Raw genomic sequence first — 13,271 nt, 5'->3', positions numbered from 1 at the left:
TTCTCTCTCTCTCTTGGTCCCTCTCTCTCGGTCTCGGTCTCGGTCTCTCTCTCTCGGTCTCGGTCTCTATCTCTCTCTCTCGGTCTCGGTCTCTCTCTCGGTCTCTCTCTCTCTCTCGGTCTCTCTCTCTCGGTCTCGGTCTCTCTCTCTCTCTCTCGGTCTCTCTCTCTTGGTCTCGGTCTCTCTCTCTGTCTAGGTCTCTCTTGGTCTCTCTCTCGGAATCTCTCTCGGTCTCTCTCTCTCTCGGTCTCTCTCAGTCCCTCGGTCCCTCTCTCTTGGTCCCTCTCTCTCTCTCTCGCTCCCTCTCTCTCTCTCGCTCCCTCTCTCTCGCTCCCTCTCTCTCAGTCTCTCTCTTTCGGTCCCTCTCCGTCTCGGTCTCTCTCTCGGTCTCTCTCTCGGTCTCTCTCTCAGTCTCTCTCTCGGTCTCGGTCTCTCTCTCTCGGTCCCTCTCGGTCTCTCTCTCTCTCTCTGTCTCTCTCTCTCGGTCCCTCTCTCGGTCCCTCTCTCTCTCTCGGTCCCTCTCTCTCTCTCTCTCTCAGTCTCTCTCTCTGTCTCGGCCTCTCTCGGTCTCTCTCTCTCTTTCGGTCTCTCTCTCTCTCTCGGTCTCTCTCTCTCTCTCGGTCTCTCTCAGTCCCTCGGTCCCTCTCTCTTGGTCCCTCTCCCTCTCTCTCGCTCCCTCTCTCTCGCTCCCTCTCTCTCGCTCCCTTTCTCTCGGTCTCACTCTCGGTCTCATTCTCGGTCTCAGTCTCTCTCTCTTTTGGTCTCTCTCTCTCTCGGTCTCTCTCTCTCTCTCTCTCTCGGTCTCGGTCTCTCTCTTGGTCTCGGTCTCTCTCTCTCTCTCGGTCTCTCTCTCTTGGTCTCGGTCTCTCTGTCTAGGTCTCTCTTGGTCTCTCTCTCGGAATCTCTCTCGGTCTCTCTCTCTCTCGGTCTCTCTCAGTCCCTCGGTCCCTCTCTCTTGGTCCCTCTCTCTCTCTCTCGCTCCCTCTCTCTCGCTCCCTCTCTCTCGCTCCCTCTCTCTTGCTCCCTCTCTCTCAGTCTTTCTCTTTCGGTCCCTCTCCGTCTCGGTCTCGCTCTCGGTCTCTCTCTCGGTCTCTCTCTCGGTCTCTCTCTCGGTCTCGGTCTCTCTCTCGGTCTCGGTGTCTCTCTCTCTCTCTCTCTCGGTCTCGGTCTCTCTCTCGGTCTCGGTCTCTCTCTCTCTCTCGGTCTCTCTCTCTTGGTCTCGGTCTCTCTGTCTAGGTCTCTCTTGGTCTCTCTCTCGGAATCTCTCTCGGTCTCTCTCTCTCTCGGTCTCTCTCAGTCCCTCGGTCCCTCTCTCTTGGTCCCTCTCTCTCTCTCTCGCTCCCTCTCTCTCGCTCCCTCTCTCTCGCTCCCTCTCTCTCAGTCTCTCTCTTTCGGTCCCTCTCCGTCTCGGTCTCGCTCTCGGTCTCTCTCTCGGTCTCTCTCTCGGTCTCTCTCTCGGTCTCGGTCTCTCTCTCGGTCTCGGTGTCTCGGTCCCTCTCTCGGTCCCTCTCTCTCTCTCGGTCCCTCTCTCTCTCTCGGTCCCTCTCTCGATCCCGCTCTCTCTCTTGTTCTCTCGGTCTCTCTCTCTCGGTCTCGGTCTCTCTCTTGGTCCCTCTCTCTCGGTCTCGGTGTCTCTCTCTCTCTCTCGGTCTCGGTCTCTCTCAGTCTCGGTCTCTCTCTCGGTCTCGGTCTCTCTCTCTCTCTCGGTCTCTCTCTCTCTCTCGGTCTCTCTCTCTCGGTCTCGGTCTCTCTCTCTGTCTAGGTCTCTCTCGGTCTCTCTCTCTCAGTCTCTCTCGGTGTCTCTCCCTCTGTCTCTCGGTCTCTCTCATTCTCTCTCTCTCGGTCCCTCTCGGTCCCTCGGTTCTTCTCTCTCTCTTGGTCCCTTTCTCTCGGTCTCGGTGTCTCTCTCTCTCTCTCTCTCTCGGTCTCTCTCTCTCTCTCTCTCGGTCTCGGTCTCTCTCTCGGTCTCGGTCTCTCTCTCTCTCTCGGTCTCTCTCTCTTGGTCTCGGTCTCTCTGTCTAGGTCTCTCTTGGTCTCTCTCTCGGAATCTCTCTCGGTCTCTCTCTCTCTCGTTCTCTCTCCGTCCCTCGGTCCCTCTCTCTTGGTCCCTCTCTCTCTCTCTCGCTCCCTCTCTCTCGCTCCCTCTCTCTCGCTCCCTCTCTCTCAGTCTCTCTCTTTCGGTCCCTCTCCGTCTAGGTCTCGCTCTCGGTCTCTCTCTCGGTCCCTCTCTCGGTCCCTCTCTCTCTCTCGGTCCCTCTCTCTCTCTTGGTCCCTCTCTCTATCCCGCTCTCTCTCTTGTTCTCTCGGTCTCTCTCTCTCGGTCTCGGTCTCTCGGTCCCTCTCTCGGTCCCTCTCTCTCTCTCGGTCCCTCTCTCTCTCTTGGTCCCTCTCTCTATCCCGCTCTCTCTCTTGTTCTCTCGGTCTCTCTCTCTCGGTCTCGGTCTCTCTCTTGGTCTCTCTCTCTCTCGGTCCCTCTCTCTCTCTCTCTCTCTCTCGGTCTCTCTCTCTCAGTCTCTCTCGGTATCTCTCCCTCGGTCTCTCGGTCTCTCTCGGTCTCTCTCAGTCTCTCTCTCTCGGTCCCTCTCGGTCCCTCGGTTCTTCTCTCTCTCTCTTGGTCCCTCTCTCTCGGTCTCGGTCTCTCTCTCTCTCTCAGTCTCGGTCTCTCTCTCTCGGTCTCGGTCTCTCTTTCTCTCTCTCTCTCGGTCCCTCGGTCTCTCTCTCACGGTCTCGGTCTCTCTTTCTCTCTCTCTCTCGGTCCCTCGGTCTCTCTCTCACGGTCTCGGTCTCTCTCTTGGTCTCTCGGTCTCTCTCTCTCTCTCTCTCGGTCCCTCGGACTCTCTCTCTCTCTCGGTCCCTCGTTCTCTCTCTCTCTCGGTCCCTTGGTCTCTCTCTCTCTCTCAGTCCCTCGGTCTCTCTCTCACGGTGTCGGTCTCTCTCTTGGTCTCTCGGTCTCTCTCTCTCTCTCGGTCTCTCTCATCTCGGTCTCTCTCTCTCTCGGTCCCTCTCTCTCGGTCCCTCTCGGTCTCTCTCTCCGTCTCAGTGTCTCTCTCTCGGTCTCGGTCTCTCGGTCTATCTCTCAGTCTCAGTCTCTCTTGGTCCCTCTCTCTCAGTCCCTCCCTCTAGGTACCTCTCACTCTCTCTCTCTCTCGGTCTCTCTCTCTCCCGATCTCTCTGTCTCTCGGTCCCTCGGTCTCTCTCTCTCTCTCTCGGTCCCTCAGTCTCTCTCTCTTTCTCTCGGTCCCTCGGTCTCTCTCTCTCTCTCTCTCTCTCTCGGTCCCTCGGTCTCTCTCTCACGGTGTCGGTCTCTCTCTTGGTCTCTCGGACTCTCTCTCTCTCTCGATCCCGCTCTCTCTCTTGTTCTCTCGGTCTCTCTCGGTCTCGGTCTCTCTCTTGGTCTCTCTCTCTCTCGGTCCCTCTCTCTCTCTCTCTCTCTCGGTCTCTCTCTCTCAGTCTCTCTCGGTATCTCTCCCTCGGTCTCTCGGTCTCTCTCGGTCTCTCTCAGTCTCTCTCTCTCGGTCCCTCTCGGTCCCTCGGTTCTTCTCTCTCTCTCTTGGTCCCTCTCTCTCGGTCTCGGTCTCTCTCTCTCTCTCTCTCTCGGTCTCTCTCTCTCGGTCTCGGTCTCTCTTTCTCTCTCTCTCTCGGTCCCTCGGTCTCTCTCTCACGGTCTCGGTCTCTCTCTTGGTCTCTCGGTCTCTCTCTCTCTCTCTCTCGGTCCCTCGGACTCTCTCTCTCTCTCGGTCCCTCGTTCTCTCTCTCTCTCGGTCCCTCGGTCTCTCTCTCTCTCTCAGTCCCTCAGTCTCTCTCTCTCTCTCGGTCTCTCTCATCTCGGTCTCTCTCTCTCTCGGTCCCTCTCTCTCGGTCCCTCTCGGTCTCTCTCTCCGTCTCGGTGTCTCTCTCTCGGTCTCAGTCTCTCGGTCTATCTCTCAGTCTCAGTCTCTCTTGGTCCCTCTCTCTCAGTCCCTCCCTCTAGGTACCTCTCACTCTCTCTCTCTCTCGGTCTCTCTCTCTCCCGATCTCTCTGTCTCTCGGTCCCTCGGTCTCTCTCTCTCTCTCTCGGTCCCTCAGTCTCTCTCTCTTTCTCTCGGTCCCTCGGTCTCTCTCTCTCTCTCTCTCTCTCTCGGTCCCTCGGTCTCTCTCTCACGGTCTCGGTCTCTCTCTTGGTCTCTCGGACTCTCTCTCTCTCTCGGTCCCTCGTTCTCTCTCTCTCTCTCAGTCCCTCGGTCACTCTCTCTCTCTCGGTCTCTCTCTCTCTCTCTCTATCTCGGTCTCTCTCTCTCTCTCTCTCTCTGTCTCTCTCTCTCTCGGTCTCTATCTCTCTCTCGGTCTCTCTCTCTCTCGGTCTCTTGGTCTCTCTCTCTCTCGGTCTCTCTCTCTCTTGGTCTCTCTCAGTCCCTCGGTCCCTCTCTCTTGGTCCCTCTCTCTCTCTCTCGCTCCCTCTCTCTCGCTCCCTCTCTCTCAGTCTCTCTCTTTCGGTCCCTCTCCGTCTCGGTCTCTCCGTCTCAGTCTCTCTCTCGGTCCGTCTCTCGGTCCTGCTCTCTCTCTCGGTCTCTCTCTCGGTCTCGGTCTCTCTCTCGGTCTCTCTCTCTCTCAGTCTCTCTCTCTCTCAGTCTCTCTCTCTCTCTCGGTCTCTCTCTCGGTCTCGGTCTGTCTCTCGGTCCCTCTCTCTCTTTCGGTCCCTCTCTCGGTCCCTCTCTCTCTCTCGGTCCCTCTCTCGGTCGCTCTATCGGTCTCTCTCTCGGTCTCGGTCCCTCTCTCTCTCTCTCTCTCTCTCTCAGTCTCTCTCTCTCTCTCTGTCTCGGTCTCTCTCTCTCTCTCTCTCTGTCTCTCTGTCTCTCTCTCTCTCGGTCTCTCTCTCTCTCTCGGTCTCTCTCTCTCTCGGTCTCTTGGTCTCTCTCTCTCTCGGTCTCTCTCTCTCTTGGTCTCTCTCAGTCCCTCGGTCCCTCTCTCTCGGTCCCTCTCTCTCTCTCTCGCTCCCTCTCTCTCGCTCCCTCTCTCTCGCTCCCTCTCTCTCGGTCTCTCTCTTTCTGTCCCTCTCCGTCTCGGTCTCTCTCTCCGTCTCGGTGTCTCTCTCTCGGTCTCAGTCTCTCGGTCTATCTCTCAGTCTCAGTCTCTCTTGGTCCCTCTCTCTCAGTCCCTCCCTCTAGGTACCTCTCACTCTCTCTCTCTCTCGGTCTCTCTCTCTCCCGATCTCTCTGTCTCTCGGTCCCTCGGTCTCTCTCTCTCTCTCTCGGTCCCTCAGTCTCTCTCTCTTTCTCTCGGTCCCTCGGTCTCTCTCTCTCTCTCTCTCTCTCTCTGTCCCTCGGTCTCTCTCTCACGGTCTCGGTCTCTCTCTTGGTCTCTCGGACTCTCTCTCTCTCTCGGTCCCTCGTTTTCTCTCTCTCTCTCAGTCCCTCGGTCACTCTCTCTCTCTCGGTCTCTCTCTCTCTATATATATATCGGTCTCTCTCTCTCTCTCTCTCTCTGTCTCTCTCTCTCTCGGTCTCTATCTCTCTCTCGGTCTCTCTCTCTCTCGGTCTCTTGGTCTCTCTCTCTCTCGGTCTCTCTCTCTCTTGGTCTCTCTCAGTCCCTCGGTCCCTCTCTCTTGGTCCCTCTCTCTCTCTCTCGCTCCCTCTCTCTCGCTCCCTCTCTCTCAGTCTCTCTCTTTCGGTCCCTCTCCGTCTCGGTCTCTCCGTCTCAGTCTCTCTCTCGGTCCGTCTCTCGGTCCTGCTCTCTCTCTCGGTCTCTCTCTCGGTCTCGGTCTCTCTCTCGGTCTCTCTCTCTCTCAGTCTCTCTCTCTCTCAGTCTCTCTCTCTCTCTCGGTCTCTCTCTCGGTCTCGGTCTGTCTCTCGGTCCCTCTCTCTCTTTCGGTCCCTCTCTCGGTCCCTCTCTCTCTCTCGGTCCCTCTCTCGGTCGCTCTATCGGTCTCTCTCTCGGTCTCGGTCCCTCTCTCTCTCTCTCTCTCAGTCTCTCTCTCTCTCTCTGTCTCGGTCTCTCTCTCTCTCTCTCTCTGTCTCTCTGTCTCTCTCTCTCTCGGTCTCTCTCTCTCTCTCGGTCTCTCTCTCTCTCGGTCTCTTGGTCTCTCTCTCTCTCGGTTTCTCTCTCTCTTGGTCTCTCTCAGTCCCTCGGTCCCTCTCTCTCGGTCCCTCTCTCTCTCGCTCCCTCTCTCTCGCTCCCTCTCTCTCGCTCCCTCTCTCTCGGTCTCTCTCTTTCTGTCCCTCTCCGTCTCGGTCTCTCTCTCCGTCTCGGTCTCTCTCTCGGTCTCTCTCTCGGTCTCTCTCTCGGTCTCTCTCTCGATCTCGGTCTCTCTCTCGGTCTCGGTCTCTCGGTCCCTCTCTCGGTCCCTCTCTCTCTCTCGGTCCCTCTCTCTCTCGGTCCCTCTCTCTCTCTCGGTCCCTCTCTCGATCCCGCTCTCTCTCTCGTTCTCTCAGTCTCGGTCTCTCTCTCTCTCGGTCTCTCTCTCTCGGTCTCTCTCTCGGTCTCTCTCTCTCTCGGTCTCTCTCTCGGTCTCGGTCTCTCTCTCTCTCGGTCTCTCTCTCTCGGTCTCTCGGTCTCCCTCAGTCTCTCTCTCTCGGTCCCTCTTGGTCCCTCGGTTCTTCTATCTCTCTCTTGGTCCCTCTCTCTCGGTCCCTCTCGGTCTCTCTCTCTCTCTGGGTCTCGGTCTCTCTCTCGGTCTCAGTCTCTCTCTCTCTCTCGGTCTCGGTATCTCTCTCGGTCTCGGTCCCTCTCTCTCTCTCTGTCTCTCTCTCTCTCGGTCTCTCTCTCTCAGTCTCTCTCGGTATCTCTCCCTCAGTCTTTCGGTCTCTCTCAGTCTCTCTCTCTCGGTCCCTCTCGGTCCCTCGGTTCTTCTCTCTCTCTCTTGGTCCCTCTCTCTCGGTCTCGGTCTCGGTCTCTCTCTCTCTCGGTCTCGGTCTCTCTCTCTCTCTCTCGGTCTCTCTCTCTCTCTCGGTCTCTCTCTCTCTCTCGGTCTCTCTCTCTCGGTCTCGGTCTCTCTCTCTCTCTCTCGGTCTCTCTCTCTTGGTCTCGGTCTCTCTCTCTGTCTAGGTCTCTCTTGGTCTCTCTCTCGGAATCTCTCTCGGTCTCTCTCTCTCTCGGTCTCTCTCAGTCCCTCGGTCCCTCTCTCTTGGTCCCTCTCTCTCTCTCGCTCCCTCTCTCTCTCTCGCTCCCTCTCTCTCGCTCCCTCTCTCTCAGTCTCTCTCTTTCGGTCCCTCTCCGTCTCGGTCTCTCTCTCGGTCTCTCTCTCGGTCTCTCTCTCGGTCTCTCTCTCAGTCTCGGTCTCTCTCTCTCGGTCTTGGTCTCTCTCTCTCTCTCTGTCTCTCTCTCTCGGTCCCTCTCTCGGTCCCTCTCTCTCTCTCGGTCCCTCTCTTGGTCCCTCTCTCTCTCGGTCCCTCTCTCTCTCTCTCTCAGTCTCTCTCTCTGTCTCGGCCTCTCTCGGTCTCTCTCTCTCTCTCGGTCTCTCTCTCTCTCTCGGTCTCTCTCACTCTCGGTCTCTCTCAGTCCCTCGGTCCCTCTCTCTTGGTCCCTCTCCCTCTCTCTTGCTCCCTCTCTCTCGCTCCCTCTCTCTCGCTCCCTCTCTCTCGCCTCACTCTCGGTCTCATTCTCGGTCTCGGTCTCTCTCTCTTTTGGTCTCTCTCTCTCTCGGTCTCTCTCTCTCTCTCTCTCTCGGTCTCGGTCTCTCTCTCGGTCTCGGTCTCTCTCTCTCTCTCGGTCTCTCTCTCTTGGTCTCGGTCTCTCTGTCTAGGTCGCTCTTGGTCTCTCTCTCGGAATCTCTCTCGGTCTCTCTCTCTCTCGGTCTCTCTCAGTCCCTCGGTCCCTCTCTCTTGGTCCCTCTCTCTCTCTCTCGCTCCCTCTCTCTCGCTCCCTCTCTCTCGCTCCCTCTCTCTCAGTCTCTCTCTTTCGGTCCCTCTCCGTCTCGGTCTCGCTCTCGGTCTCTCTCTCGGTCTCTCTCTCGGTCTCTCTCTCGTTCTCGGTCTCTCTCTCGGTCTCGGTGTCTCTCTCTCTCTCTCGGTCTCTCTCTCTCTCTCTCTCTCGGTCTCGGTCTCTCTCTCGGTCTCAGTCTCTCTCTCTCTCTCGGTCTCTCTCTCTTGGTCTCGGTCTCTCTGTCTAGGTCTCTCTTGTTCTCTCTCTCGGAATCTCTCTCGGTCTCTCTCTCTCTCGGTCTCTCTCAGTCCCTCGGTCCCTCTCTCTTGGTCCCTCTCTCTCTCTCTCGCTCCCTCTCTCTCGCTCCCTCTCTCTCGCTCCCTCTCTCTCAGTCTCTCTCTTTCGGTCCCTCTCCGTCTCGGTCTCGCTCTCGGTCTCTCTCTCGGTCTCTCTCTCGGTCTCTCTCTCTGTCTCGGTCTCTCTCTCGGTCTCGGTGTCTCGGTCCCTCTCTCGGTCCCTCTCTCTCTCTCGGTCCCTCTCTCTCTCTCGGTCCCTCTCTCGATCCCGCTCTCTCTCTTGCTCTCTCGGTCTCTCTCTCTCGGTCTCGGTCTCTCTCTTGGTCCCTCTCTCTCGGTCTCGGTGTCTCTCTCTCTCTCTCGGTCTCGGTCTCTCTCAGTCTCGGTCTCTCTCTCGGTCTCGGTCTCTCTCTCTCTCTCGGTCTCTCTCTCTCTCTCGGTCTCTCTCTCTCGGTCTCGGTCTCTCTTTCTGTCTAGGTCTCTCTCGGTCTCTCTCTCGGAATCTCTCTCGGTCTCTCTCTCTCTCGGTCTCTCTCAGTCCCTCAGTCCCTCTCTCTTGGTCCCTTTCTCTCTCTCTCGCTCCCTCTCTCTCGCTCCCTCTCTCTTAGTCTCTCTCTTTCGGTCCCTCTCCGTCTCGGTCTCTCTCTCGGTCTCTCTCTCGGTCTCTCTCTCGGTCTCTCTCTCGGTCTCGGTCTCTCTCTCGGTCTCGTTCTCTCGGTCCCTCTCTCGGTCCCTCTCTCTCTCTCGGTCCCTCTCTCTCTCGGTCCCTCTCTCTCTCTCGGTCCCTCTCTCTCTCTCGGTCCGTCTCTCGATCCCGCTCTCTCTCTTGTTCTCTCGGTCTCTCTCTCTCGGTCTCGGTCTCTCTCTCTCGGTCTCGGTCTCTCTCTTGGTCTCTCTCTTTCTCGGTCTCTCTCTCGGTCTCGGTCTCTCTCTCTCTCGGTCTCATTCTCTCGGGATCTCTCCCTCGGTCTCTCGGTCTCCCTCAGTCTCTCTCTCTCGGTCCCTCTCAGTCCCTCGGTTCTTCTCTCTCTCTCTTGGTCCCTCTCTCTCAGTCCCTCTCGGTCTCTCTCTCTCTCTGGGTCTCGGTCTCTCTCTCGGTCTCAGTCTCTCTCTCGGTCTCGGTCTCTCTCTCGGTCTCGGTCCCTCTCACTCTCTCGGTCTCTCTCTCTCTCTCTCTCTCTCTCTCTCTCTCAGTCTCTCTCTCTCAGTCTCTCTCGGTATCTCTCCCTCGGTCTCTCGGTCTCTCTCAGTCTCTCTCTCTCGGTCCCTCTCGTTCCCTCGGTTCTTCTCTCTCTCTCTTGGTCCCTCTCTCTCGGTCTCGGTGTCTCTCTCTCTCTCTCGGTCTCGGTCTCTCTCTCTCTCTCAGTCTCGGTCTCTCTCTCTCGGTCTCGGTCTCTCTCTCTCTCTCGGTCCCTCGGTCTCTCTCTCACGGTATCGGTCTCTCTCTTGGTCTCTCGGTCTCTCTCTCTCTCTCTCTCGGTCCCTCGGACTCTCTTTCTCTCTCGGTCCCTCGTTCTCTCTCTCTCTCGGTCCCTCGGTCTCTCTCTCTCTCTCGATCTCTCTCATCTCGGTCTCTCTCTCTCTCGGTCCCTCTCTCTCGGTCTCTCTCTCGGTCTCTCTCTCGGTCTCGGTCTCTCTCTCGGTCTCGGTCTCTCGGTCCCTCTCTCGGTCCCTCTCTCTCTCTCGGTCCCTCTCTCTCTCTCGGTCCCTCTCTCGATCCCGCTCTCTCTCTTGTTCTCTCGGTCTCTCTCTCTCTCTCGGTCTCTCTCTCTCTCGGTCTCTCTCTCTCCGGATCTCTCCCTCGGTCTCGCGGTCTCCCTCAGTCTCTCTCTCTCGGTCCCTCTCGGTCCCTCGGTTCTTCTATCTCTCTCTTGGTCCCTCTCTCTCAGTCCCTCTCGGTCTCTATCTCTCTCTGGGTCTCGGTCTCTCTCTCGGTCTCAGTCTCTCTCTCGGTCTCTCTCTCGGTCTCGGTCCCTCTCTCTCTCTCGGTCTCTCTCTCTCTCTCTCTCTCTCTCGGTCTCTCTCTCTCAGTCTCTCTCGGTATCTCTCCCTCGGTCTCTCGGTCTCTCTCAGTCTCTCTCTCTCGGTCCCTCTCGGTCCCTCGGTTCTTCTCTCTCTCTCTCTTGGTCCCTCTCTCTCGTTCTTGGTGTCCCTCTCTCTCTCTCGGTCTCGGTCTCTCTCTCTCTCTCAGTCTCGGTCTCTCTCTCTCGGTCTCGGTCTCTCTCTCTCTCGGTCTCGGTCTCTCTCTCTCTCTCGGTCTCTCTCTCTCGGTCTCGGTCTCTCTCTCTGTCTAGGTCTCTCTCGGTCTCTCTCTCTCGGTCTCTCTCGGTCTCTCTCTCTCTCTCTCTCGGTCCCTCGGACTCTCTCTCTCTCTCGGTCCCTCGTTCTCCCTCTCTCTCGGTCCCTCGGTCTCTCTCTCTCTCTCAGTCCCTCGGTCTCTCTCTCTCTCTCTGTCTAGGTCTCTCTCAGTCTCTCTCTCTCCGTCTCTCTCTCAGTCTTGGTCCCTCTCTCTCTCTCGGTCTCTCTCTCTCTCTCGGTCTCGGTCTCTCTCTCTGTCTAGGTCTCTCTCGGTCTCTTTCTCGGAATCTCTCTCGGTCTCTGTCTCTCTCTCTCGGTCCCTCTCGGTCTCTCTCTCTCTCTCTGTCTCTCTCTCTCGGTCCCTCTCTCGGTCCCTCTCTCTCTCTCGGTCCCTCTCTCGGTCCCTCTCTCTCTCGGTCCCTCTCTCTCTCTCTCTCTCAGTCTCTCTCTCTGTCTCGGCCTCTCTCGGCCTCTCTCTCTCTCTCGGTCTCTCTCTCTCTCTCGGTCTCTCTCACTCTCGGTCTCTCTCATTCCCTCGGACCCTCTCTCTTGGTCCCTCTCCCTCTCTCTCGCTCCCTCTCTCTCGCTCCCTCTCTCTCGGTCTCACTCTCGGTCTCATTCTCGGTCTCGGTCTCTCTCTCTCTTGGTCTCTCTCTCTCTCGGTCTCTCTCTCTCTCGGTTTCTCTCTCTCAGTCTCTCTCTCTCGGTCTCTCTCTCAGTCTCTCTCTCGGTCCCTCTCTCTCGGTCCTTCCCTCTCGGTCCCTCTCCTGCTCTCTCTCTCTCTCTCTCGGTCTCTCTCTCTCCCGATCTCTCTGTCTCTCGGTCCCTCGGTCTCTCTCTCTCTCTCTCGGTCCCTCAGTCTCTCCCTCTCTCTCTCGGTCCCTCGGTCTCTCTCTCTCTCTCTCTTTCTCTCTCGGTCTCTCTCTCTCACAGTCTCGCTCTCTCTTGGTCTCTCAGTCTCTCTCGGTCTCTCTCGGTCACTCTCTCTCGGTCCCTCTCGGTCCCTCGGTTCTTCTCTCTCTCTCTTGGTCCCTCTCTCTCGGTCTCGGTGTCTCTCTCTCTCTCTCGGTCTCGGTCTCTCTCTCTCTCTCTCAGTCTCGGTCTCTCTCTCTCGGTCTCGGTCTCTCTCTCTGTCTAGGTCTCTCTCGGTCTCTCTCTCGGAATCTCTCTCGGTCTCTCTCTCTCTCGGTCTCTCTCAGTCCCTCTCTCTTGGTCCCTCTCTCTCTCTCTCGCTCCCTCTCTCTCGCTCCCTCTCTCTCGCTCCCTCTCTCTCAGTCTCTCTCTTTCGGTCCCTCTCCGTCTCGGTCTCTCTCTCGGTCTCTCTCTCGGTCTCTCTCTCGGTCTCTCTCTCGGTCTCGGTCTCTCTCTCGGTCTCGGTGTCTTGGTCCCTCTCTCGGTCCCTCTCTCTCTCTCGGTCCCTCTCTCTCTCGGTCCCTCTCTCTCTCTCGGTCCCTCTCTCGATCCCGCTCTCTCTCTTGTTCTCTCGGTCTCTCTCTGTCGGTCTCGGTCTCTCTCTTGGTCTCTCTCTCTCTCGGTCTCTCTCTTGGTCTCGGTCTCTCTCTCTCTCGGTCTCTCTCTCTCGGGATCTCTCCCTCGGTCTCTCGGTCTCCCTCAGTCTCTCTCTCTCGGTCCCTCTCGGTCCCTCGGTTCTTCTATCTCTCTCTTGGTCCCTCTCTCTCAGTCCCTCTCGGTCTCTCTCTCTCTCTGTGTCTCGGTCTCTCTCTCGGTCTCAGTCTCTCTCTCGGTCTCGGTCTCTCTCTCGGTCTCGGTCCCTCTCTCTCTCTCGGTCTCTCTCTCTCTCTCTCTCTCGGTCTCTCTCTCTCAGTCTCTCTCGGTATCTCTCCCTCTGTCTCTCGGTCTCTCTCAGTCTCTCTCTCTCGGTCCCTCTCGGTCCCTCGGTTCTTCTCTCTCTCTCTTGGTCCCTTTCTCTCGGTCTCGGTGTCTCTCTCTCTCTCTCGGTCTCTCTCTCTCTCTCTCTCTCGGTCTCGGTCTCTCTCTCGGTCTCGGTCTCTCTCTCTCTCTCGGTCTCTCTCTCTTGGTCTCGGTCTCTCTGTCTAGGTCTCTCTTGGTCTCTCTCTCGGAATCTCTCTCGGTCTCTCTCTCTCTCAGTCTCTCTCAGTCCCTCGGTCCCTCTCTCTTGGTCCCTCTCTCTCTCTCTCGCTCCCTCTCTCTCGCTCCCTCTCTCTCGCTCCCTCTCTCTCAGTCTCTCTCTTTCGGTCCCTCTCCGTCTCGGTCTCGCTCTCGGTCTCTCTCTCGGTCTCTCTCTCGGTCTCTCTCTCGGTCTCGGTCTCTCTCTCGGTCTCGGTGTCTCGGTCCCTCTCTCGGTCCCTCTCTCTCTCTCGGTCCCTCTCTCTCTCTCGGTCCCTCTCTCGATCCCGCTCTCTCTCTTGTTCTCTCGGTCTCTCTCTCTAGATCTCGGTCTCTCTCTTGGTCTCTCTCTCTCTCAGTCCCTCTCTCTCTCTCTCTCTCTCGGTCTCTCTCTCTCAGTCTCTCTCGGTATCTCTCCCTCGGTCTCTCGGTCTCTCTCGGTCTCTCTCAGTCTCTCTCTCTCGGTCCCTCTCGGTCCCTCGGTTCTTCTCTCTCTCTCTTGGTCCCTCTCTCTCGGTCTCGGTCTCTCTCTCTCTCTCAGTCTCGGTCTCTCTCTCTCGGTCTCGGTCTCTCTTTCTCTCTCTCTCTCGGTCCCTCGGTCTCTCTCTCACGGTCTCGGTCTCTCTCTTGGTCTCTCGGTCTCTCTCTCTCTCTCTCTCGGTCCCTCGGACTCTCTCTCTCTCTCGGTCCCTCGTTCTCTCTCTCTCTCGGTCCCTCGGTCTCTCTCTCTCTCTCAGTCCCTCGGTCTCTCTC

The 13,271-nt window shown here is 57.6% G+C and overlaps 1 protein-coding gene across 1 annotated transcript in view; it reads left to right on the top strand.

Moving 5' to 3' along the window:
- The window catches only part of LOC146333960 (uncharacterized), a 187,325-nt gene extending 174,483 nt beyond the window's left edge, over positions 1 to 12,842 (top strand). Inside the window, exons 6-11 of the mRNA XM_084825316.1 lie at positions 1,036 to 1,088; positions 3,124 to 3,181; positions 5,391 to 5,471; positions 7,021 to 7,030; positions 8,145 to 8,423; positions 12,634 to 12,842. Of these exons, the coding sequence (XP_084681442.1) occupies positions 1,036 to 1,088; positions 3,124 to 3,181; positions 5,391 to 5,471; positions 7,021 to 7,030; positions 8,145 to 8,423; positions 12,634 to 12,842 (690 nt within the window). The remainder of the gene's footprint in view (positions 1 to 1,035; positions 1,089 to 3,123; positions 3,182 to 5,390; positions 5,472 to 7,020; positions 7,031 to 8,144; positions 8,424 to 12,633) is intronic.
- The last annotated feature ends 429 nt before the right edge of the window (positions 12,843 to 13,271 follow it).

The sequence above is a fragment of the Heloderma suspectum genome, chromosome W (assembly GCF_057233095.1).
Source record: "Heloderma suspectum isolate Gila_16-S chromosome W, 16-S_ref, whole genome shotgun sequence".
Lineage (NCBI taxonomy): Eukaryota > Metazoa > Chordata > Lepidosauria > Squamata > Helodermatidae > Heloderma > Heloderma suspectum.
This window is presented reverse-complemented; position numbering and strand designations above follow the sequence as displayed.